The 26,693-nt window shown below is 38.1% G+C and overlaps 1 protein-coding gene across 4 annotated transcripts in view; it reads left to right on the top strand.

Annotated features, from left to right (window-relative positions):
- Window positions 1–26,693, top strand: part of cdc42bpb (CDC42 binding protein kinase beta (DMPK-like)) — a 206,973-nt gene that overhangs the window by 129,270 nt on the left and 51,010 nt on the right. For all 4 annotated transcript variants that reach the window (XM_072568555.1, XM_072568554.1, XM_072568553.1 and 1 more), the window contains exons 12-21: window positions 4,393–4,526; window positions 8,379–8,621; window positions 12,441–12,551; window positions 13,063–13,307; window positions 14,299–14,404; window positions 18,552–18,676; window positions 20,191–20,296; window positions 21,364–21,512; window positions 26,198–26,295; window positions 26,441–26,520. In XM_072568555.1, coding sequence (XP_072424656.1) covers window positions 4,393–4,526; window positions 8,379–8,621; window positions 12,441–12,551; window positions 13,063–13,307; window positions 14,299–14,404; window positions 18,552–18,676; window positions 20,191–20,296; window positions 21,364–21,512; window positions 26,198–26,295; window positions 26,441–26,520 — 1,397 coding nt within the window. The remainder of the gene's footprint in view (window positions 1–4,392; window positions 4,527–8,378; window positions 8,622–12,440; window positions 12,552–13,062; window positions 13,308–14,298; window positions 14,405–18,551; window positions 18,677–20,190; window positions 20,297–21,363; window positions 21,513–26,197; window positions 26,296–26,440; window positions 26,521–26,693) is intronic.

Here is a 26,693-nt window from a genome sequence, read left to right as displayed (position 1 = left end):
GGCTTTATGCTGTCCCTAACTTCCTTTTTCAGCTATGGCTTCCTTGTGCTCTCCATTGTCTATGTTACTTCTTCCTTGGGATAAATTTCTGCTGTGCTTTTCTAATTAGCCCCAGAAACCCCTACCATAAGACCATAAGACATAGGAGTGGAAGTAAGGCCATTCGGCCCATCGAGTCCACTCCGCCATTCAATCATGGCTGATGCGCATTTCAGCTCCACTTGCCAGCGTTCTCCCCGTAGCCCTTAATTCCTCTAGACAACAAGAACCTATCAATCTCGGCCTTGAAGACATTTAGCGTCCCGGCTTCCACTGCACTCCGTGGCAATGAATTCCACAGGCCCACCACTCTCTGGCTGAAGAAATGTCTCCGCATTTCCGTTCTGAAATGACCCCCTCTAATTCTAAGGCTGTGTCCACGGGTCCTAGTCTCCTCGCCTAACGGAAACAATTTTCTAGCATCCACCTTTTCAAAGCCATGTATTATTTTGTACGTCTCTATTAGATCTCCCCTTAATCTTCTAAACTCCAACGAATACAATCCCAGTATCCTCAGCCGTTCCTCATATGCTAGACCTGTCATTCCAGGGATCATCCGTGTGAATCTCCGCTGGACACGTTCCAGTGCCAGTATGTCCTTCCTGAGGTGTTCAGTTGCTACTCCATTGCTACTCCACTGTCTTCCCTGCTAGGCTCCCCTTTCTATTATCAGGTCTGGCCAGCTCCTCCCTCGTGTCTTTGTTGTTGCCTTTCCATGACACTAATGCAGTTCAATCTGAAGGGAGAGAGGAACTCAAAACATTGCAATCACTTGGGAAGTGAGACTGAGCAGAATCTTAGGTACTCAGGTTCTGATGGATTTTCCCTGAGGGTCTTAAAAGAAACAAATGATTCATTAGTTTTAATATTCTGAAACTCCCGAGATTGGGGAAGGCCACAATGGTTGGTGGGTTATAAATGTAAATTTGGGGCTGGTGGGTAGTTAGAGACAGTTAATGAGGAACTATCTGTGACAGGAAATTTAGACTTTATAATGATAGATGTAGCAGGGCAGTTTTTAAGTTAACAATGAAGGTAATCAGGTAGAGGCAGCATTGTGTTGAGGAAGGGAGATTATGGTTAACTGATTTATTGGCGTTCTTTGAGGAGGTAGCAAATATTGTGCAGAAAGGAGAACTGGAGGATGAATTGTACTAAGATTTCCATAGGACATTTGATAAGGTGTCAAATCAAAAGTTATTACAGAAAATAAAAGCTCATGGTGTAGGGATTAACACATTGGCTGGCTAACAGGAAGCAGAGATTAAGCACAAATTAGTCCTTTTCTGGCTGGCAGTATGCAACAAGTGGTGGCAAGGAATCCGTACTGTTTACCATTTATATCAGAGCTGAAAATGTGTTGCTGGAAAAGCGCAGCAGGTCAGGCAGCATCCAAGGAGCAGGAGGATCGATGTTTCGGGCATAAGCCCTTCTTCTCCCATTCCTTGGATGCTGCCTGACCTGCTGCGCTTTTCCAGCAACACATTTTCAGCTCTGATCTCCAGCATCTGCAGTCCTCACTTTCTCCTCCCATTTATATCAATGACCTAGATGAAATGATAGAAGGTATTGTTGCTACTTTTACTGATGACATGAGGATAGGTAGGAAAGTAAGTTGTGAAGAGCATGCAAGGAGGCTATGAAAATGGATAGGGTAGAGCTTTAACAAATGGGAATATACTGTCTATATTAATATTATGCGAGGAGGGGGGAGAGGTTGCAGAGGTATCTGGGTGTCTTTTTGGTATGAATCGTAAAAGGCTAGAGTGCAGATACAGCAGGTAATTAAGAAAGCTAATTGGGAGGGGCATTGAATACTGAAGTAAGGAGCTATGATTCAATTACAAATGGCATTGTTGAAACCAAATCTGGAGTATTGTGGTACAGCATTGACACCTTATTTAAGGAAGCAGTTCAGAGAAAGTTTACCAGACTAATTAGTAGAATGAATGGGTTGTCCTGTGAAGAAGTGCTTGAACAGGCTAGGCTTATACCAACTCTAGTTTAGCATAGGAAAGGTGACAGAATCCTATCAATCATGAGGTGTCTTGACAGGATTTATGTGAAGAGGGTGTTTCCTCTTTTATGGGAAAATCTGGAAATAAGGATCCATGTTTAAAAATCAGGAGTAGTCCATTAGGTGTTTTTTTTAATTGTCTTTGGGTATGTCTTTGGAACTGTTCCTGGAAAAAGCATTGGAAGCAGAGTCTTTGATAATTTTTAAGGCAGTGGTGTATAGACTTTTATTAATCAAGAGTGTAAAAGCATATCAGGGATGGGCTGGAATATGGATAGAGTCATAGAGATGTACAGCATGGAAACAGACCCTTCGGTCCAACCATGCCGACCAGATATCCCAACCCAATCTAGTCTCACCTGCCAGCACATGGCCCATATCCCTCCAAACCCTTCCTATTCATATACCCATCCAAATGCCTTTTAAATGTTGCAATTGTACGAGCATCCACCATTTCCTCTGGCAACTCATTCCATACACGCACCACCCTCTGTGAAAAAGTTGCCCCTTAGGTCTGTTTTCTATCTTTCCCCTCTCACCCCTCCTAGATCTGGACTCCCCCACCTCAGGGAAGAGACTTTGTCTTTTTCTCCTTGAAGTTATAACCAGGCCAACCATGATTTTATGAAGTGGCAGAGGTTTAAGAGGGACAAAATGGCTACTCCCGCTACATGTTTATATGTTGTACCTGGTTAAAAATGCATTTGCATCTCTCATTCTCATTCAGTGTCCAATTTTACATTTGAAGAAACAACTGTTTTCTGGGAAGTAAGTGTATATTTTGTTTTGAAAAAAGTTAATGTTATTAATCCTAAGAATAAACCAACAATGTCGGAGGACAAATGACATTTTACATATGAATTAAAGCTAGTATGTTTCGCTTGAATGACTGGTAATGAAATAAAGATCATGTGACATGATTTTATATTTTAAGACATTTCCTGTAACAAAAAAACTAAAATCAATGCAGACTAGATATAGAAAGCTAACACAGTAAACTATGGATAAAATATTCATCAGCTACTTAACATAACCAAACATATCTCATTAACTAGAGCTTGACCTACTATTGCTTGGAAGCTTGAAGTCTGCTCAGATCAGTAATCACCTGTTTAAGTAGAAATTAAAAATTAGCAAAGAGATCTTTTAACTAGATAAATATGGCTCACTTGGTGAAGTATCTCCTTTAAAGAACAAGACGATTCACGCCAGGCATTGTTTAATCACTTTATGACTGCTGAATGATAAAGATGGCCATGTTTTAAACTGACGTCTTAAATTCGTAGTGAAATGAAGTAGTACAGAGACAATTCTGTTTCCTGTGCTGCTTACCATTGTCTGTTGTCTTCTATATTTGTCCCACACGATAACCAAAGTTTAGTAAATCCATCATTTCAAAAGTCTGCTTAAAGTTTCCTGTGGTATCCCTTGCCCTTACTCTGAGAGCAGCATCAGTGTATCTAAGACCTTCTTGAATGAACATAGCCGACACTTTACATCACGTTTCTCATTTCTTTGAAATTCAAGAAGTAGGTTTTGAACTTTTTGTCAATAAAATGTCCAGAGATGGTACTTTGAAGTGCTGCTGCATTAAAGATGCTTAAAATAATTTGGACATTCTCCACATTTGGATCATGGTTCATTGAGTATATTTGATATCCAGCTAGGAGATTTATGCTTTCATAGGAGAATCACATATTTTGTCCCCTTGAATATTATTGTTCATAGGTGTAATTCTTACTTTTGCTTCACTGGTATCTGAATTTATTTGTAATTGTATAAAAACACAAATTAGCATTAAAATTCATAGGATTCTGCAGTGGTGCTTTTTGTTTAAACTTAATCAGTATTTTGAAGTTGAATACAATGCTGGTAAATTCTGGTACAGCAATAGCATTGGTTTCTGTGGGGTTCAAATCACAGGATTGTGATATACAGAGGAATCTCGATTATCCGCCATTTGATTATTCGCCATTCGATTATTCAAATATCAGATTATCCGGCAAAATCGCAAGGTCCTGATGCTTGATTAAACTATGTTATTGGGCATTCGATTATCCAGAATTCAATTAACTGAATGAAATACTGCCTGCCTGTGTCCTTCGGGTAATCGAGGTTCCTCTGTAGATAAACTGTTTAAAAAAAAACACTGTATTCATTCCCTATAAAAATGCTTCTTTATATTTATGTAATGATATAAATTTGTAGTATGTGGGTTACATGAAGGTTTGGAGTGACAAGCATGTTCAAAAAGACTTGAATACTGTTTTAACTGCCTGTGTAAATGTAGATTACAGTTGTGGATGGTTCCATTTTCTTTTTGTACAACTCTTTAGAATCTGATCGGTTAGAACATCAACTTGAAAATGCAGTGTCTCTCCGCCAAGATTTTGAGGAAAGTACAAACAAAGTAAAAGCACTAGAAAAACAGATTAAAGCACTTAAACAAGAAAAAGAAGAAAATCACAAGGTACGCAAATTAAATTTTGATTATTACAAGCAAACCTTAGTTGACAATGATTAAAAGGGTATTATAATAATCTGAAGTATCCTGTAAAATCATTGGTGTATCAATATCTCACAAGGTCACCCATTAACTGAAGTGTTAAAATAGTCCTTAACATTGTAAACTAAAAGAAACGGTGTAAATCCTTAAATGTAATTTTAAAATAAAGTTGTTTGAAATATGCAGCCAGTTAATTAGCATGGGTTAATTAAAAGATATAATCTTCAAACCTAAAATGTTATCTTATGCCATTGCTTAATGTGTCTTGCTGGTTCCCGAAAAATACATTATACAAAACTGTCTGAGGTTCATTAAAGCTTCACAAGACGTCTACTCCCTACCATATCCACTCAGGGAGACATGTATAAAATATATGGGAATGTTTAGTTATATGCAATGTGTAACTGCAGCAACGCAACGCATATGAGGTGTTCTGTTTCGAAACCTCCAATTACACAAAACAACATTGTGCAAGGGCAGTGTTAAACAAGGCTTTCTTGTACTTGCTTTCTAAAGATAATAGTGAAACATGTATGTAATCCATCTTTTTAGGTCACAAATAATAGGGTTCAATCTGTGGGTGGGTATCAGTGGGAGAAACTACAAACACACCACTTAATCTCTTGTAAAGACTATATGTTTTTACTTTTCTGTATTTTAATTGTAGACTGAAATGGGAAAGGTATTATGTTTTAAAAGCCAAGGACTGCTGCATTTTTTTAAAAAACTGGTTATCAACACTCATTGTCAGTGCTGTTTATGGAGAAGTTATTTCTGATAAATTGGACCTAGGGGTGTTAATGAAGGGAGTTCAGCTGGCAACATGTAGCTAATTGGTATGTGAAATGGTGACCAGTTGCCAATTGCAAAATTCTCTGCCTGCCAACAAGTTTGTTGGTTCCCGTGTAGCTGGACAGCTTTTGTGTGAATATTTTATCAGAAGCTATCAGAACTCTGAAGAGAAAGGAGCTGTTGTTTCTTCTGCAGTTTAAAAACGAACACCTCAATGGTAAAGACATTGCATTTATTTCCCTCCTTCGGTTCCTGTAAACTGTGGTTTTCAGACAAATAAGAGACTGAAAGTGTGAACCAGTCACCTTGTCTCCTGCAAAGAAATAAAGGTACCTGGAGAAGGAATTTCAAGAAGCATGAAAATGAAAAGGATCATCTCTGAACCCTGTGGGCAGGGACCACTGACCTGCCTACATAGTCTTGCCTTCAATCCATATTAGTGTTTTTTATGTTTCATTGTATGTGTATGGGGGGAGTTTATAAGGGGGTCCAATTTTTAACTGGTTGATTTATATGTCGACAGTTCATAGTTGCTTGCTTGTAGCTAAAATCTATTTATTTGTTAAAAATAGTAATTGTTAAATCAAGAAACCTGGTCTGTGTTTTCTGTCATCCTGAGTCTAAAAGGCAGGTAAATTAGGGGTTTTGCATACTACCCCAGTGAGGTATAAAACTTTGCAATAGGAAAGCATGGAACTATTGACCATTTGATTTGACATAAGTAGTACAGCAAACACCAGTTTCCCTTTCTAAGGATATGAAAGCAGGATACTCAAAACAAAAACTGCATCAAGATTCTGCATAAACAATGCATCTTTTATAAAAGGGAAAGTATTTGCCAAATATCATTTTTTTAATGGTTTAATTAGCAATGTAGATAAAGGAAAATAGTGAAAGTTATTTTTGTATTTTGAGAAGGCATTTGATAAGTTAGCAAACCATATATGAGAAAGCACAAGGGCTGATGGGTTGGGGATAATATGTTAGCATGGATTAAGGATTGGTTAATGAGCAGAAAATGGTAGGAATAAATAGGTAATTTTCAATATGAGGATCAAAAGTAATGCTTTGTCACAAACATCAGTCCTAGGGCAAAGCTAATTTACAATGACCTGAACAAGGAAACCAGGATCAATATATCCAAGTTTAACTACAATACAAAAGTCAGGAAGGTAAGCCATGTGCTGAATATGAGGGGTATGTGAAATAAAATGTTCCAGTGTTAGAGCACGTGGACTCTAAGTGGATAATTCTGAAGGATGAAAAGTATTTTCATTGTATATATAAAATTAATTGGAAGGCTTGGTAGGCTACTGAGATGTATTTTATTCCCCTGGCTGTTGTGTAGAAGTGGAGAGTGTTGCCTCAGGATGATGTGGAATATTTAAAATTAAATACAGTTTCTTCATTCAGTGGATGGTGAACCTTTGCAAATCTCTTCTCCTTTCTGTATATTCTATGCCAAAGAAATCAAGGTTTAAGCAGAAAGATATGAAAATTAAATTCTGATCCTATTGAATGGCAGAGTAAGGTTTTATTCTTGCTTCAGTAACGTATCCATCTTTTAAAAATGTTATTGTCAGGGTATTTAGGTTCTCATTTTATTGTTTACTGATGCAATTTTAATAAATCTACATGGTGTAGTTAAGTACTGAGCAATCTTGTTGCATGTTACTATTTTTACTGACATTGAAATGTCGTCATAAATTGCCTTTTATAATGTAAATTTTGAATTTATTCAAATTGGAAAGACACTCAGCAAACCTATTGAACCTACTGACTAGAAAAAAAAAGTCTGGCCATTCTTCAAGCATTATTAGAGATCAGCATTCTTCCCAATCCTGCATACTGGTCTCGGTGTAATTGAAAAAGTTGTTGAACTGAGATTAACATCTGGAATTCACGCTTGAATTGCAGTGGTCTAGAAATTAGCCTACCATATATCATTCTTGCAAAGAATAAAAAAAAGACAGTGCTTGTGTTAAAGTTGCATCTTATTACAGTTATTTATTACTTTCTGAAGACCAAATCCTTCCTTTTTGGGCACAGTTTAAACATGAACCAATCATTGGTCCTCATGTAAGTGGTAATTTGGCCAAAGGTATTGCTGGTTTATTCTTCCATAGAGGAAATGACCACTTAGTGCTGTCTAGCAGCACATGTACATTTACATTCAAGAATGGAGACTTAACTGATTCTCTAACCTTGGCCATCTAAGCAAAGTGTAGTTCCATGTATGCTACCATCCGTGACCTTGGCCAAATAATTACTGAGGAACCCATGACTGGGTTGGACCGATATTTAATTGATTACGATCTTAACCAGCTAATCATTGCAGAATAAAAACCCTGAATGGTAATTTAAGATTGAAAGTATTTTTTTCTGTTTCAGTAGTGCTCGAGGAGTGAATTGCTTTGTTGGTAAAGCTGAATATGGAGCAGTGCAATAACAGCTTTTGGATTTTTGACTTTAATCTTATATCTGCCCCCCTCCATTATTTTTGTAACAAGCGATGGCCCAAAGTTTGAAAATTGTATAGTGCACTATACAATTGTATAGTTCAATACTATCCTATAAGATTTATAAAATGCAAGTAGATTTATATATTTAGCATCTTTGTGTCATGAAATTTCAGCTTCATGACTTCTGAGTATCTTAAAGATCAGTGGTATGAGACCACCTCTAGTAAATAGGCTGACACCATGTAACCTTCACACTGTTGCAGAACTCTACAGCTCTAAGTTTGTCAAGCCAAATTTTAAAGGCATTCTTCACACTTTCTCATCAGTTTTGAAATACAGTGAGAGGCATTGCTTATTCCTTTTCTAATGTTTGAAATAAAGTATCCTTTGAGACTAGAGTGGGGGCAGGGCTGCTTTGTCAGTGTGCTCTGTGCAGTTTACAGTGTAACTCAATGTGAAATTGGTACCTGTAGTATAATACAGCTAAAGTTGTAGTAAATTCTTAAATTATGCAAATTTAACATTTGTATTAACATGTTTTTCTAACCCTTAAATTTGATAGCAACTTGTTGAAACTCTTGAAAGACAAAAGTCCCAAACAAAGGAATTGAAGGATGCACATCAGCAGAGGAAAATTGCAATGCAGGAGTTCTCTGAACTCAATGAACGGATGGCAGAGTTACGCTCACAAAAACAGAAATTGTCCAGAAATCTCCGTGACAAAGAGGAAGAGTTGGAAGTAGCTATGCAGAAAATTGACACAATGCGTCAAGATATCCGAAAAGCAGAGAGGACTAGAAAGGAGGTACGTTACTTACGTGGTGCTCACAGTCACAATTTATGTCAGTTCTTAAATTTTTCGAGAGGTACTGACTGCTGCATAGTAAGTAGTATTGCTGTAAGTTAACTTGGCACGTTACAAATTATTTCTTGATGTCTAATCTCAAACAAATATCTGAGAAGGAAACAAACACATTGACAAAACAGTGAAAGCAGGATTTATCAAACTGGGAGCATTCTGGATCACCACTGGCACAGCTGACAATGTTGGGATGTTGTGATTCCCAATGGTGCCTGTGGAGTGCGGCAGGGCCCAGGACAGCGATTGCACAAGTGCTAAAAGTTGGGACAGAGAGCTTATTGACCAAGTGCTCTGTCGATCAGGATGAACAGTAACCAGAGCAGCTAATCTGGTGCAGTTGGACAAGCTAGTAAGCCAACTAGCCACTAGTGAGACCCCCTCTCACTAGTATCCTCACATACAGATGAGGAAGGATACCACTGGGACAATACATCCATCCTAGGACAAGCCAAACAAAGATGTGCACGAGAATTCCTAGAAGCGTGGCATTCCAACCAGAATTCTATCGACAAACACATCGAGTTAGACCCCCATCTACCACCCCCTGAGAAAAGGAACAGGAAGTGACTTCACCACAGCAAATAACATCACTAAAGGAAATGACCTCACCAACCCAAAGAAACCCAAACATATAAATAGAAAACAGGAAGTTTCAGCATTGCTTTGCATAATGTCCACTGAAGATGTTACCTAGTAAGGTAATGAAATGTCTGGAGCTGAACCTTTCAGCTCAGCCAGCAAACCTACGTCCAAAACCTCAACCTGAGCTACGAATCTTCTCAAAACTCGCTAAAGCCAGTAAGCCGACATGCCAAAAGCAATGATGCTCTTCCAATCATCATTGCCTGTCTCGTTTCCTGGACGGCTCTTTCAGTCTTCCAAATGGGAACATGAGGGAAGTGCTGAAGTAGAAGGATAGGAAAGAGCAACAAAAAATTGTAAAGAAGCAAAAGGAGCATATAGCAGTTAGGAAATAGTGAAAGTGATATATTTGAGCATGCCAGTTATTATCATTTTAATGTATTATTTTCCAACTTCTCAAATATGAACTTTCCTTGCGTGTTTAACAATTTTAATTCTTGACATTGGTTTTTAAGAAATGTTCAAAACATCTAAGTTTCTTCATCCCGTAATGAAATGTAGATTTCTGTCAAATCGAAACACTGAACATGGTATAATTAATTGTGTGTGTACTGGAGTGGTTTGGCTGGTAGAATTAGACAGAAAAGCAGAGATCCACTCAGTTTCTCAGTCATTTATGCAATTCCTTACCAACTGCCTCTTTCCATTTGACATTTGCTTCATAATTGCCACCTTGTATCCATGTTACACTTTTCAACTTCAGATCTTTCCTTTTCTTTCTTCCTTCCATCTGCGTCTGCCAGGTTAGACTACTGGATACAAAAAGAAATTCTAAGCTGTTCCACTGTGATCCTTTCATAGATGAGTAGTAAGGTTTAAAGGTGACAGTAAGCAAGTTTTATTTTAGTTACGCTGTGGGAGCAAAAACTTTGAATCACTTGACTCAACAGTCCTCATTCAAGGTAACCTCAACAATTTGCTTGGCACATCTGTGTTGGACTACAATTTCAAAAATAAATCAGGCTTCCCAATTCCAATTCAATTGAATATATTCCTGAAGAAACCTTACATTGGAGGCAGTTCAGAGAAGGTTTACCAGACTTGGAATGAATATATTGCCTAATGTGGAAAAGCTGGTCAGACTAGGCCTGTACTCTTTGGGGTTTGGAAGAGTCAGAGGTGACTTAGTTAAAACATAGAAGATCCTAGAAGAAAGGTTGCTTCCTCTTGTGGGAGAGCTAGGTGTCACGGACTAAAAATAAGGTGTCACTCATTTGAAACAGAGGATTGTGAATCTTTGGAATTGCCTTCCTCACAAGGCAGTGGATGCAGAATTTTTAAGTATCTTTAAGGTAGAGTAGATAAATGCTTGATTGCGAAGGATTGTCGGGAAATGCAAGAACATAGAGTTGAGGTTAAAATGAGATCAACCGTGATCTTATCAAATGGCAAAGTAAGCTCAAAGAGCTGAGTGACCTGTTCTAGTTTGTTTTTCTCACCAGTTTTCTATTTTAATTTTATAATGTCAAGAGCAACAATTGACAAGGATACTTCAATGTTCAACAATTTCCTCCTCATTATTGTCCCTTCCTTAGATTCTAATTCTGAAAAGAATTGGAAATAGAAAGTTTAACCCTGGCCTACCTCACACAAGATCAATATTCCTTACAACAAAAAAATTTGTATTCTGAGAAATCTGTGCTGAAGCAACATCATTGAGAGGAATCTAATATGGGAATAAGTCTAGTTTACATAATTTCATTATTGTGTTGCTATTCCCTACAATTTTCTGGGTTTTCCAGGAAAATTATTATAGCAAAACTTATCGCCTAAGTCTGATATACATTAACACTGGCACCATGCTGTTTCAGGCACTATATTGAAATAGTCACATATTGAACAACTGAAAATGGATTCAGATCAATCACTCGTAAGGATAGCCTATCCTAATAAATTCCTATGCATTAAAATTGTTTGAGTTTGAGGAAGTAAATCCCAAATCGTAATTCTTTGATGTTCCATCTTAGCATAAAAATGACACACAGCAATTTTCACTCAACCTTCTGTTGAGAGATCTGAGATTTATTGTTATAAGCAATGTTTTGGGAAACAGGGACAACAGAGAGCTTGTGCAATACCACTGCCTACAGTGGACTGTAAACAGTAAATAATGTGACGGTTATTTTACTTAGTGGGAGAAAAGAGAAAGAAATGAGCTACCGATGGAAGAAGCGCTAAGTATATGGTGTTAATTATTCACATGAACTGTATCGATCTAAATTTATTTCTTTAACCTTCAGAGGAATGATGGTTTGACAAATGTGTTTATAAAGATATGTGAAGTCTGTTCCATTCTTTTGGTAATATACATAGCATCTTGCAATTTACACTCTTTTATGGACCGTATGAACCAACAATATTTGACATATATTTAAATGCAGTGCAGTTCTATGGAACATGACATAAATGCAATACCAAATGTATTTTTTTCTATCCTTTCCCTTATTCCCACCACATGCATTCTTCTTGTTCCCTTTCTCTTGAAACTTCTGCACTGAACTTGAGATGGTGCACATTCTGTCAACCCCACCTGGCCATCCTCACGTGACCTGACCTGATGAATCACTGAAGTGACCATTATTTATATGTATTTTAGCTTTTTTGTTGGTTTAGTTTACTAGAAGCTGCAAAGAAATCATAATTGAACCTAATTCTGACCTTGCCTACTTCCAGCAGGGTAAGGTACCCAGATCAGTTGTTTTCTTCCTTAATCTAGCTATGCTGCAATCATTTCTGTTGCCTACTGCTGTCAAATTGAGAACTGTTGAACGTGGTCTCCTTGAAATTAATGATGTCATCTCCACAAATGCCCATGAGATTCACTGAGTTGCCAAGCATCAGTTCAATGAAATATTGCTCTTGTTTTAATTTTTCCACCTTTAATATGCCACTTATTGAAGCTTACCAGCATCTTCCCAAGTACAATTATATATGGACAATGAATGCAGGCCCAGCCAGCAATGGCCATTTCTCATGCCTGAATAAGCAAAAAGATAATTTTGTTTCCGACGGTGGCAGTAAGTAATCAGTTGTACCGAAAGGATTTGAGTATCACTTCTCTGGTGATAAATGTAAAATACGGTGTGCAGGTTTGTAGTGAGTATTTTCTTTTCTCCTTAGCTGGAAGCCAAGTTGGAAGACTCGATGGCTGAAGCATCAAAGGAGCGAAAGCTTCGAGAACATGGCGAGACTTATTCCAAACAACTGGAAAGTGAATTGGAAGCATTAAAGGTTGGAATACATGGAAACAATTTTAAGCAATTAAATGAAAACATGAGGTGATAGAGAAACTCCACAAGCCTGGCAGCATCTGTGGAGAAAGAAATAAAATTCACACCGAAGAGTCATATTGGCCTCGAAATGATAACTTCGTTCTCTACTCTCAAAGTTTCAGATTTGCTGACTTTCTCCAGCAAGTTTTATTTTCATATCTGTAGTACTTTGTTTTTGTTTGAGAAATAAATTGTGTTTTTATTTGAAGGAACAATATTGATGAATTAGAAAGATAAATGTAAAACAGGACACACTCCAAGATTCATAAAGACAATTTATTCTCACTTATTCAGGTTTCATATTTAAATGAATAGGTTGACATCCAAACAAGAGGAAAGTATTGGAATGCGGTGTTGGGATTAATATTCCAACTGCCTTGGACAAAGGAGTTGTATTAGTGATTAATATCCAAGAAGGGCTTTTTTTGTATCTTAAGCTTGTTTCAACTATTTTCTCCATGTGTGCTTAGCTGAAGCAAGGTGGTCGGGCTGCTGGATCCAGCTTGCAGCACCAGCAAGAACTCTCCAAGGTAAAAGCGGAACTGGAGAAGAAACTGGTTTTCTATGAAGAGGAACTGGTGAGGTGTGAAGCTGCTCACAGCACTGAAATTAAGAACCTTAAAAAGGAGCTCCATGATTCTGATGCTCAGCATTTAGCTCTACAAAAAGATGTCATGATATTAAAGGACAAATTGGAGAAAGCCAAGAGGGACAGGTAATTAACCAGAGGAAGGCACCAAGGATGGAATTGCCTGCTTTAAATTGAGATAAATTGTTTTTAAGAGCTTTGCTCAAAAACCTAGAAGTTTGAGAAATATCTTGTTGAAGAATAGGAGAAAACCCCACATAGAAAACCTTGATAACATTGATCTTGATGGAATTTTAAAGAATTATACAAAGAAATGGCACATCATGAATTTAACCTACAATGATATTATCTCAATCTCTTATGTCATTATTGGCAAGAGGACAGATCAGATGCCTTCCCATAGTAAGGAAACAAAAGCCCTTCTGGGGAACCTCAGCATAGTAAGAAAGTCCAAGAATGAGGAGAAAAGAACTGATCCTTACTTTAATAAATAGTCAAATGTTTTGTGGTTAATCATGACTTAATTTTACTCGTGATGGTTGCTGCCATACAGTTAGATACACAGAAAAAAGTAACACTATGAAGCCTGTTAACTTTCTACTTCACATACTCATAATATCAAAAATCTGTTAACCAAAACCAAATTAATATAATATGAGGTAATCGATATTGGACCAGTAAATGTTTTAGGTTAAATTTAACATAATGGCTTCAGACATATTTCTTTCTTAATCCTTTTATGTATTTGGCAGCAATTCAATTGATATAAATGCAAGTATTAAGGACACTGCTTTAAAGATTTAAAAACATTATATTGCTCCTAGCTCATATTTGGAAGTGTAAGCCTCATTTAACTGTTATGCTCAACATGTACAAAATTGTACTATCAAGTAGATAGTCAAGTTGTGAATGTTTTATTTATCCTTTCTCTGAACTTGTGTATATAGTTTGGATAAGCAAGAGACTTGCGTTACAATTTAACCTTAGGTTTAAATTGTAATTCTAACAACCTTTCACAGATCATCTGTGTAGATGGGTATTGAGGTTTATTAAAAAAATACCAACGTGAATGTAAAAGAAAAGTGCTGAGTCTATTTGTTTGTTATTATGTTTGAAGGCACAATGAGATGGAGGAAACTCTTGGTGAACTGAAAAAGAAATATGAATGTGAACGAAACATGCTCATTGAAGAGAACAAGAAATTTTCAGCTGAGAATGATCGAGTAAGTCACTTCACTTGATATTTCAAGTAATATTTTTCTACATCATTAATTCTGTGGTGTTAACATTTGCATTAATTAATTAATTTGCAAAGTTTAGATAGATTGAGAAAAATTGCAAACAGGTAAAGCATTTATTGAGAACTTCAGTGTTCAGTCAAAAGTATTTATTCATTTTATTCAGTTTACTTATTTAAAGATGTTATTTTAAACATTAATTCATGCAAATGTTCATGTAAAAATGTATGAAATACCCCAAAAATTTATTTTTGATGTGAAGTGTTATCAGATGTATACAGTCTTATGACAAGATTGAGATAGAAATTGATCTTTAGTAGGACTTGAGTAATTTGTTGTTTTGAAATAAGTACATCAAAAAGTATTAGTGACTTCATAGGTTTCACTGACACTTGCCTATTGTTGCTGACTTAGTTTCATTGCCTGGCAGAGTCAGTTGCTGACATCTGGATTTGTAGCTATAGCTTCACAAAAATTTATGGCTGTGCCAAGGATAAGGCTTGTACCAATGAATTATTCAAAAGAGGCAGTTTAATCCAACTAGGATCATTTGATATTTTTGTTGGTGTGCATGTGGTAGAAGTCCTAAATCCTGGGAAAAGTAAATATTCTGTTTATGGTATATATGATGTGTACTGAATATATAGATTATCTGTAATAATTGGAAGATCAATACTATTAACCAATTGGGGCAGCACAGTGGCTCAGTGGTTAGCACTGCTGCCTCACAGCACCAGGGTCCCAGGTTTGATTCCAGCCTTGGGCGACTGTCTGTGTGGAGTTTGCACGTTCTCCCCGTGTCTGCGTAGGTTTCCTCTGGGTGCTCCGGTTTCCTCCCACAGTCCAAAGATGTGAATTGGCCATGCTAAATTGCCCATAGTGTTAGGGGCATTAGTCAGAGGGAAATGGGTCTGGGTGGGTTACTGTTTGGAGGGTCAGTGTGGACTAGTTGGGCCGAAGGGCCTGTTTCCACACTGTAGGGAATCTAATCTAATGTAGTCACAGCATTGTCGACAATAATGTTGTCGACCCACAACAGTGTTGACTGTTTAGCTGAACATTTTTATAAAGGATTCAAAATGTTTATATTAATTATCTATATTGCATAATTGGTGGATAAAACGCAAGATTGTTCATCTCAGCACTGCAGTAATTGGACCTAAAGTAAAAAAACGAAAATACTGAAAGTACTCAGCAAGTCTGCAGCATCAATGGAAAGATGATTATTGTGACTCACTGGAGGGAGCATAAACTGGGGAGGGAGCTGGGAGAACTGAATAGGAATTACCCACATCTGATTTCTGGGACCAGGAACACTGTCCTTAATTTAGTGTTGAGAGGTAAGACAATTAAAATTTTGCTCACTGGCAGTGAGATAAGACCATAAGACATAGGAGTGGAAGTAAGGCCATTCGGCCCATCGAGTCCACTCCGCCATTCAATCATGGCTGATGCGCATTTCAGCTCCACTTGCCAGCGTTCTCCCCGTAGCCCTTAATTCCTCTAGACAACAAGAACCTATCAATCTCGGCCTTGAAGACATTTAGCGTCCCGGCTTCCACTGCACTCCGTGGCAATGAATTCCACAGGCCCACCACTCTCTGGCTGAAGAAATGTCTCCGCATTTCCGTTCTGAAATGACCCCCTCTAATTCTAAGGCTGTGTCCACGGGTCCTAGTCTCCTCGCCTAACAGAAACAATTTTCTAGCATCCACCTTTTCAAAGCCATGTATTATTTTGTACGTCTCTATTAGATCTCCCCTTAATCTTCTAAACTCCAACGAATACAACCCCAGTATCCTCAGCCGTTCCTCATATGCTAGACCTGTCATTCCAGGGATCATCCGTGTGAATCTCCGCTGGACACGTTCCAGTGCCAGTATGTCCTTCCTGAGGTGTGGGGACCAAAACTGGACACAGTACTCCAAATGGGGCCTAACCAGAGCTTTATAAAGTCTTAGTAGTACATCTCTGCTTTTATATTCCAACCCTCTTGAGATAAGAGACAACATTGCATTCGCTTTCTTAATCACAGACTCAACCTGCATGTTTACCTTTAGAGAATCCTCGACTAGCACTCCCAGATCGCTTTGTGCTTTGGCTTTATTAAGTTTCTCACCATTTAGAAAGTAGTCCATTCCTATATTCTTTTTGCCAAAGTGCAAGACCTCGCACTTGCTCACGTTAAATTCCATCAGCCATTTCCTGGACCACTCTCCCAACCTGTCTAGATCCTTCTGTAGTCTCCCCACTTCCTCAGTACTACCTGCCTGTCTACCTAACTTTGTATCATCGGCAAACTTCGCTAGAATGCCCCCGGTTCTCTCATCCAAATCATTAATATATAATATATAGATGTCAATTCAACTCACCAATGAGCCATTTAGAGCCAATTATCCTCATGCCTGCAAGTATTTAATGGAAATTTAATAAAATTTGGATAAAAGGTCATTTGTACAGGTCTCTGATTAAGGTGCTCAGCATCAGGAAGTTTGAGGGTGGTGTGGGTGGTTGGTTGGTTGGTTGTTTGCTTGGTTGATTGTCACCTTCTTGATCAACCGTCTACTTTATATACTCCGTCTGCTCCAACCGCCCTCTCCCTACAATCCCCATCCTGCCCCTTATGGATCTAACAGTATCCCTAGTACAGGCTTCAAACCATTCCACACTGTAGCTCTTGCTCCTGGTGGCACTGCCAGAAATGGAGAGCTGTTGGCCAGCAATCTTCAGGGCTGGATTTCTACTTATTGGGGATATAATTTGAGATGACAGCTGAAACTAGCCACTCAGGTGCCTTGTTGAAATTAAAAAGATTTGCCCCAATGTACAGGAGCAACATGTGATTCACACTGGTTCTGCCACCAGTAAGGGAAGCTCCATCCCAGGAACTAAATTCCACACAGTGTTTCAGGTGGAGGACCCTTCATCTGTTTGGTCATAGCAACTGAGCCCAGTACTTAATGGTTGTAGGTTTTCAAACAAGAACATCAGCCTGGTTTCTTCGTCTTGATTGTTGTTCTGAGTTACCTGCTGGAAAGTGTTCATGCTTGGACTCTGGATAAGGATGGAATGAGGAATTTGTATGCTTTATTTAAAAATATTGTTTGATTTGTTGTAAACTCCTATGAACTAACAACTGGAGTGAACAGAAGGGAAACAATGACTGTGTTGTATTTGGACTTCCAGAAGGCATTTAACAAAGTTGTTAAATGTGAAGTTGTTCATTTTGAAAGGGGGAATAAAAGCCCAATATTATTTTGGAGAAAATTTGCAGAAAGATGCAATACAGGGGGACATATGGGTACTTGTGCATGAAATAAAGCAAGTTAGATACAGCTGCAGCATGTAATCGGAAAGGCTAATGGGATATTAGTTCTTATTTCAGGAAGTTACAGTATAAGAGTAGGGAAGTCTTATTGCAACCGTATCTGAAGTACTGTGAGCAGTTTTGGTGCCTTTATTTAAGGAAGGATATGATTTCATTGGAAAAATTTCAGAGTATGTTCACGCAGATGATCCCTGTTGTAGAGGGATTGTCTTATGTGCAAAGGCTAAACAGGTTGGGAATCTCTTCGCTGGAGTTTAAAAGAATGAAAGGTGATCTCATCAAAAAAGGATTGTTAAGGAGTTTGACAAGGTCAATGTTGAGAGGATATTTCCCCTCATGGGAGATTGTAGGGCCAGAGGGCATAGTCTCAGAATTAAGGGTTCCAAATTTAAGACTAAGATATGGGGGAATTTCTTCTCCAAGGGTCGAGAGTCTTTGGAACTGCATGCCACAGAGTCCTTATGTATACTTAAGGCTGAGACAGATAAATTCTTGATCAGCCTAGGAATCAAGTGCTATGGGAAAAATGCAGGAAAGTATTGGATCTCCCATGATCCAGTTGAATGGTGAAGTAGATTTGAGGGGCTGAATGGCCTACTCCTGTTACTGTTTCTTATGGTACTATTAGTTGTTTAATCAAATTGTGTTTGAGCTCTCATAAAGATTTAAACATTTACTAGGCTTTAAAAAATATTTTATTTCAATGCTAATTTATAATAACATTCTATTTGAAGTATTCACAAACAATGTATTTGGAAGTATTTGTTTATTCCCAATTTAGAATTTTTAGCTTTTGATTTTCAGATGTGCACATTTGTGGATAAGCTTACAACGCAGAACAGACGACTTGAAGATGAGTTGCAGGACCTTGCAGCAAGAAAAGAGTCAGTGGCTCACTGGGAAGCTCAGATTGCGGAGATTATACAATGGTATGTTTTAAGATTCCTTTACAAATAGAATTATCTACTGCTACTGTTATAGCCATTTCGATTGATTCTGGTTTCTCTAGTGCTACTAGGTTATCTTGTATTGTGTATTTATTATAAAGCGAGAATTCATTTATTTGCATGTGTACAAATGACTGCCACTTAATTGCACTCTATTTTCAAATATTTTAAAAACAGCTCCCCATAAATCCTTAATTATGTGTGAATTTCCCAAGGATGTGTGTCCAGGTCATTGAGTATGTTCAAAGCTGAGTTAGATCAGATTTTTGACAAGGTGTTGGAGGTTGAATACAATGTAGAGGTAGAATATTAAAATACTTCAAAGAGTCTTCTTTTCAAAAATTCTGATATTTAACAAATGAGGCAAAGCTGCTCCTTTAACAAGCTTATGCAGTTGGTTTTTCTTTTAGAGGTTGTAAATGATACAGACTCTGAAAATTCTGGGGTTCGAGGGTTTTAGGGGCAATTTGATAATAGCTAATACTGCCTCAGGCAGAGGCATTCAAATTTTTTAAAAAACTTTGTACAATGAAAAAGGAGTGGCCAATTCTCCAAACTCAGCTTTACTATGGTTTACTTTTTTTTTGGCAGTAGTATGGGGGGGAAAAAAAGCTGCTGGCACTTCCTCTCTGACTTCTAATCCTGTAAGACCCTGTTTTTGATTTTACCTTTTGTGCCAAGGACTGTTTATGAAGATTGTTGCAAGTATTTGGAACAGTATCATTAAGTTGGGATGATCTGTTGGGTTTTTGAAGAGGTTAAATTATTCTGTATTCTGTTTTCTGTTTGTGTTTCATTCAGTAATCTTGAAAATAAATTCTGTTTTGTTTAAAGCTAAGTGGTTTGACCAGTTGATTTTCTCCTGGAATATCCTGCTTAAAACAACTAACAAAATTAAGGTCTGGGCTGCCTTCTTGAAATGTTTTGAGGGGTATAGCCTTGTCCATAACACAAAGCAATTTATTATATTTGCTGTTGAATGCTTTTTAGAATAGAGTATACAACTTTAAAACTTTTAAACCAAATAGCTAATTACAAAACTATATTAACTATATAAAATGATGGAGTAAAGAACATAATACAAGATTGCAGAAGAATATTTTTATTTGTTCATGAGATGTGGAATCACTGCCAGTACAGCATTTATGCCCATCCCTAACTGGCCAGAGGGCAGTTGTCAGTCACGTTACTGTGGAAATGCAGTCACACACAGGCCAGACCTAGGCACAGAGTGGCAGATTTCCTTTCCTAATTGGATTAGGGAATCGCAATGTTTTTAAACATGATCAACAATTATGTGGTTGCCATTAGACCAGCTTTCAATTCCACAGATATTTGCTGAATTCAAATTTCGCCATCTGCCGAACGTTGACCTGGGATTCTGAATTGAGAGTCTCATCCCATTCCTATTAGACCCTGTCTCCAAAACTGTCAGTGTAAAATAACTTATGGGTAATTAAGGATCTTCAAAGCCTTTTTATATTTTATGCTGTTAGGGTGAGTGATGAGAAAGACGCAAGAGGATACTTACAGGCTCTGGCATCCAAGATGACAGAAGAACTTGAATCACTGCGGAATTCTAGTCTAGGTTCAAGAACACTGGTATGATTGCAATAGTCATTTACTCTTGTTTGAGCTTCGCCTTTATACATTTTAACTTTGTTTTTACTACAAATTAATGGATGTAATTTGTATTAGAAATATTCACTTGCAGTCTTGTGCAAGTCTTGATATGGGTTATATAGGTTTTAAGGCAAAGCGCCATTTATGAGTGAATAACCTCTCAACAAAATAACAAATTTATCTTTCTTTGTCAATTAACAACTAATCTCTAGGCCTGCTTCATCAATACATTCGCGAAGCAATTTCTGAAGAATCAATGTATTGCTATTTGCGAAACTTGGTAAATTTAATTGATAAATCTCTAATTTTGTATAACACTACAACTACAGAGTAGCAATAAATCTTTCTGGTAAAGATAGCACATTGTTATTAGCTACTGGTTACCTACAACCTGAGGGAAATGTGCCATCATTTTGATTTTACTTTGTTAATGGAGTGGTCAAGTTCAACAAATATAAACCATGTTGGCATCTAATTTTTGGGCAGCCTCACTTAATGCACTGTACGTGTCTTTTGTGTGTATGTATTTATTTATATATAGCTTCCACACTCCTTGCATTTAAGAAGTGAGCAGTGGTACCACAATCATGTTTTAGAATTTACTGAATGTGAGTATGTTAAACATTGCTGAATGGAAGGGTTACATCTTGCACTTGTCAGAACTAGGACACAAGGAATAGACTTGTATAAAATGTTGCCTCTTTTTTCAAAATGAGGTGGTGCTGATTGGTTTGGCTATAATTGGCAAGGTACTGCAACAGGAACAATTAACCATTTACTTTAATTCTGGTTTTGATAAGTACAAGATGAAAAGGTTCAACTTCTAATCATTAAGCAATAGTTAAGTTTTGTATTTCCAAGCATTTATTAGTATGAGAATCCAAACTCTTAATGGCCATTAATGATGCGAGATATGATTAACGTAGGATATTTCAAACTTGAGCTAATTCAGTCTCATAATTTCAGGACTGGTAACTCCGCCAAGTTTTTAACATTTTCAGACAAGCTGTTATGTTAATTTCCTGTGTCTGATCATATTCTTTCAGGATCCTTTGTGGAAAGTGAGACGCAGTGCAAAGTTGGATATGTCAGCTAGATTAGAGTTACAGTCTGCTCTTGAAGCAGAAATACGTGCTAAGCAACTGGTACAGGAAGAGCTAAGTAGAGTGAAAGCCACTAATATGGCATTTGAGAGGTATGATGTTAATTATCAAACTCGTTCCTCGTACTGCACTTTTGTTAAATCTATTCAGCAACACTGCTATTTGTTTCTCGTAGCATTGCTCCTAATTGAATAGGCTTCCACAAATGTCATCTTTAGCCATTCAATAATCTAGTTTCCCTAAATCAAAGGATTAGTAAACACAGTTTCTTAAATATTTGCTGGAACTAGACTTTGAACTAAAAGTTTACACACTAAGTAATTTAGAATGGGAAGGTAGAGAATTCTGATAAAAATCATAAGAACTGCGAATGCTGTAAATCAGAAACAAAAACAGAAGCTGCTGGAAAAGCTCAGCAGGTCTAGCAGCATCTGTGAAGAGAAATTTATGTTAATGTTTCGGGTCCAGTGACCCTTCCTCAAAATGGACGGTTTATATGTAGAAGACAGGGTGGGAGAGGGGGTAAGGACAAACCAAATGTAGGGATAGAACCCAAATAGAGAGAAGGACAGTTGGACAGATACAGGAGATTATAACAATCTGGTTGGGAAGGTGAATAGCTGGTAATGAAGACTTAGTGGCCAACGTGTGTAATGGCAGACTACGTGGGCAAACTCATTGTTTCAGCCTGCTCCTGCCCACAGGCCTCATATCTTCCCATCTTTAATCAGTCTTTTCTCCCTGGTCCAGACCCTGCCCACATACATCCATAATTCCTCTGACACTTCATGCCAATTTTGGAATTTCCAGTTTGCACATTCCAGCCACCACCTGTTTACCATGGATGTGCAAACTGTTTATACATCCATCCCCATCAAGACTGACTCAGGGCTCTCTGCTGCTTCTTCGAGCAAAGGCCTGAACCGTCCCCAACCACCGTCCTCTGCTTGACCGAGCTCACTCTCACCCTCAACAACTTCTCTTTTAACACCTGTCATTTTCTTCAGGCCAGAGGCCATGGATACTCACATGGGTTCCAGTTATGCCTGTCTCTTCATGAGGTGTGTGGAACATTTCTTGTTCTAATTCTATTCTGGCCCCCACCCATAACTCTTTCTCTGATAGCATCAGTGCTGCTTGCTTCTCTCATCTGTAACTGTTCATTGATTTTGCTTCCAATTTCGACCCCACCTTCACTTTCACCTGCTCTATCTCTGACTTCTCCCTTTCCTTCATCGGTATCTCTGTTTCCATTTCTGGGGATAGACTAGCCACAAATCTCCACTATAAACCCACTGACTCCCACAGCTACCTGGAATTAACATCTTCATACCCTGTCTCTTGTAAAGACTCCGTTCTTTCAGTTCCTCCATTTAAGTCGCTTATATTCCAATGAGGCCACCTTCGACAAGGATTGCCCACCTTTTTCCTCAACTGCGGATTCCCCAGCACCATTGTCGACAGGGCCCTCAACCATGTCTAACCTATGTCCGCACTTCCACCCTCACCTCCTGTCTTCCCTCCCACAACAGTGTTGGGACTCACCTTTGTCTTTACCTACCATCCCACTAACATCCACATCCAGAAGGTCAGTAGCCACCATTTCTACCACCACCAGACCTATTCCCCTTCTCTCCCTTATCCGCTTTCCACAGGAACCATCCCCTTCGGGATGCCCTGGTCCACTCTTCCTTCACTTCCTACACCCCATCCTCAGCTCCATGGCACCTTTCCCTGTGACTGCCGAAGGTGTAACACTTGTGCATTTACCACCTTCCCCCCTCAGTATGTACCTTCCTGGTGAAGCAGCACTTTACCTGCACTTCTCACATTCCAGTTTACTACATTTGCTGTTCACAATGTGGTCTCCTCGACACTGAGGAAACATAATATAGACTATTGCTCTGCAAAGCAGTCATCCAATGTTCTGGCTGCAAAAAAAGACCCTGACCTTCCAGTTGCCTGCCACTTTAACCCACCACCCTGTTCCCTGGCCAACATCTCTGTCTCAGGCTTTCTGCAGTGCTCTAACGAAGCTGGAAGCACAACACCTCATTTTCCTCTTGGGGAATCTGCAACCCTTGAGAAACAATATTGAGTTCAATAATTATAGGGCCTGAACTCCCCCATGTCCTAGCCCCCTACCACACACACACCAGGACTTATCACATAGTATGCCATTATACACAACTTGTTGTTAGCGACTAACAGTCTCCTTTAACGTCTATTCTCCCTCACACCTGGATCATTATCGACTGCTTTGTCTGTCCTCTCTCTTTGGGCTCTATCCCCACCTATTGTTTACTCCTTACCCCCTATCTTCTGCCTATAAACCAATATTTTCCTAGCTTCCATCAGTTCTGAGGAAGGGTCACCAGACCTGAAATGTTAACTTTGATTTTTCTTCACAGATGTTGCCGGGCCAGCAGAGAATTCCAATAATTTGCGATCTTTGAAGAAATGTTTTCTCTCCACAGTCTAAATGACTAATTCCTTTTCCTTTGTTCCCTAGTTCTAGACTCTTAATCTATTAACATCCATCCTAAACATTCTAAGATTTTTACAAGGCAGTGCTTATGTCATGGTTAAGAGTGTGCTTATTATACAAAGGAAATTAATGTTTCATATTGCAGGCTTTGACTAGGATGAAATCAGAGATGAAAAATTAGTTCTTAAACTAAACTTAAGAAACTTAGATTATTTTCGGAGTATCCCAAAACCCAATCTTGTCTCCTCAGTTTGATTGGAGATTTGTCGGTGATAAGGAGACATTAACTTACAATATTAAGAGGAAAGTGTTTTAAGAATTTCAAGCAGAGGGAGTTGCGGGGCAAGGGGAAATGTCCAAATTAATGAGATTAAATTGGGCTTTGGGATTCCCCGTTGCAGTTTGGAATTGCAATGGCCAGTGAATCACTGCCTCGTGCTTAGTATGTGCACAGTGCACTGGACTCGATTACTCCTGACCGTTCTCCCATAATACAGAAGGGAAAGTGTTAGTGCACCAGTCCTTAGGCCTAATTGGCCACTTAAGTGCTTTTGCCACTGTTTTACTTTGATCACTGGAAGACCGAGGCAGGGCAATTGGCTCAGCAAATTTTAAAGCACAGGACGTTGTTGAGCAGAAAGTGCCTGCTTCAAGGCATTCCCTGCACAATTCAAAGACATGTTCTGTCTTATGATTGAAACATTCATTTTTTCCCATCCTTGTCTACTTGCCAGAATCTACCAGCCAGGCCTATCCAAAATTACAAACTTACTTATCAGTCTGGGTTCTACCAGTCATTTTACCCAATAACTACCTGTAATCCAATCAGTGGCCATTGCTGAATCGGCGCACATCTAGGACAACTGAGCTGCTAGTCAGTCGATTGTTCAGCACAAAAATAGAAATTAATGGTGAAACTCAGCAGGTCTGGCCGCATCTTTGAGAAGAAAACATGATTAATGTTTCAAGTCCAGCGACTCTTCATCAGAACTGGCAGTTTTTGTTTTGGATCTCCAGCGTTTGCAGTTCTGTTTTTATAAAATCAAATTGTTCAGCAGTCTTTAGTGTGATACTTCCGCTCAGGGTAAAAGTCCCATTCTGAAACAATTTTTCATGATGGGGCAGCTAGTTTTCAGATGAGCAGCTGACAACTGACTTTTCAGTCAGGGCATGAGGAATATACCACCCTAAAGGTTCAGCCCATTGTCTCTGTTCACAAGTACAATTTCTCATTCTTGTTATCATCCTGGTGAATATTGATACGTGCACTTTCTGAATTTCAACTCCTTCCTTTTAAACTGTAAACAATACACCTAATGGTTAACGAAGGCTGTGGACAAATCTTAAAGGACTTGACAGGGTAGATGATGATAAACTGCCCCCCACCCCCACCCCCCCTTACTTGGAGAGTCTAAAATGAGGAAATATATTCCCAAGATGAGTCGTCAGCCAATTAGTAGGAGAATTTTTTTCATTTCAAAGTTGTGAATCATTGGAATTTTCTACTCCAGGGTCTGGAAATACTATACAATTGAGTATATTTCAAGATTTTTGTATGTGAGGGAAATTGTGGATATGCAGAATGAGAAAGTGGAAATGATTTAAGTAAGCAGTCCTTATTGAAATAAACGTCAGTGCAGGCTCAAGGGTTTGTTTGGCATATTTATTATTTTTAATCTAATACCAATAACTACTTTAAGCCCAAATGTAGAAATGTAACTAAATTAATTACATTTGATTAAATTTAAAGTAAAGAGGCCAAGATCAGCTTTAAATTAATTGGACGTTTTACATTTTATCTGTAGTATCTAAACAGCAAACTGTAATAGGGAGTTGCACATTCAGACTACTCTTTCCATAAAGGAGATTATAACTTCAGCATACTGCAGCGAGAATGCTACACTGGCAGGTGTACTGTCCTGTAAATATTAAACAGAAGCTTTGATTTCCCTGAACCACTACTACTATTGACTGATTAATTTGCGTGATTGGCTGCTTGTAAATGCTTGCTGCATTGAAATTGACTGCTGCATTTGTACATAGAACAATGCTGTATAGACTTAAAGCAATGCTACTTTGCACATGCAGCATATAGGAATGTCTCAAGAATGCAATAAGGTGTTTTTTAAATGAAAACCTATGAATCCTCCTCCTGATTTTGGTAACTGAACAATATTTAAAAATATTATGTTTAAAACCTTTGGCAAATTTTTGAGCCATGTATGACCATTTTTATTAATACATCTTGATGTTCTGTATTCTATCTCCATCTTGAAAATTTGATTTCAGTAAACTGAAGGAGGCAGATGGCAAGAATCAGAAATTTGTAGAAGAAATCCAGAATTTAAAGAAAGAATTAGAAGAAAGTAAAACCAGAACAGAAAAAGGTTAGTGATTTCAACAGTTTTACTATGAACTATAATTACAGTTTAAATACTTTTTCAAAACAGACTTGTAAAATCTCTATGGCTAGTTTTATTGTCCCTAAAGCAAGTCATGTTTCATGCTTCTGCTTTTTCTTTTGTTTGATAGGTCTCAAACTTCCAGATTTTCAGGATTCTATTTTTGATTATTTTAACACCTCTCCAATTCCACATGACTTGGGATTTAAAGTAAGTGTTGATTATGTAATGATAATATCAAACTCTAGGTGTGTTTCGATGTGCATGTTTGTAAATTTTAGCTGGGAGGAAATTATAATAGTATCTAGTATAAGATAGGACAGCAAAACAGCTTTACATGAAGTTGACAGCCTTGCCATATATAAATGGAATATGTTTTCCAA

Source organism: Chiloscyllium punctatum, chromosome 4 (genome assembly GCF_047496795.1).
Source record: "Chiloscyllium punctatum isolate Juve2018m chromosome 4, sChiPun1.3, whole genome shotgun sequence".
Lineage (NCBI taxonomy): Eukaryota > Metazoa > Chordata > Chondrichthyes > Orectolobiformes > Hemiscylliidae > Chiloscyllium > Chiloscyllium punctatum.
This window is presented reverse-complemented; position numbering and strand designations above follow the sequence as displayed.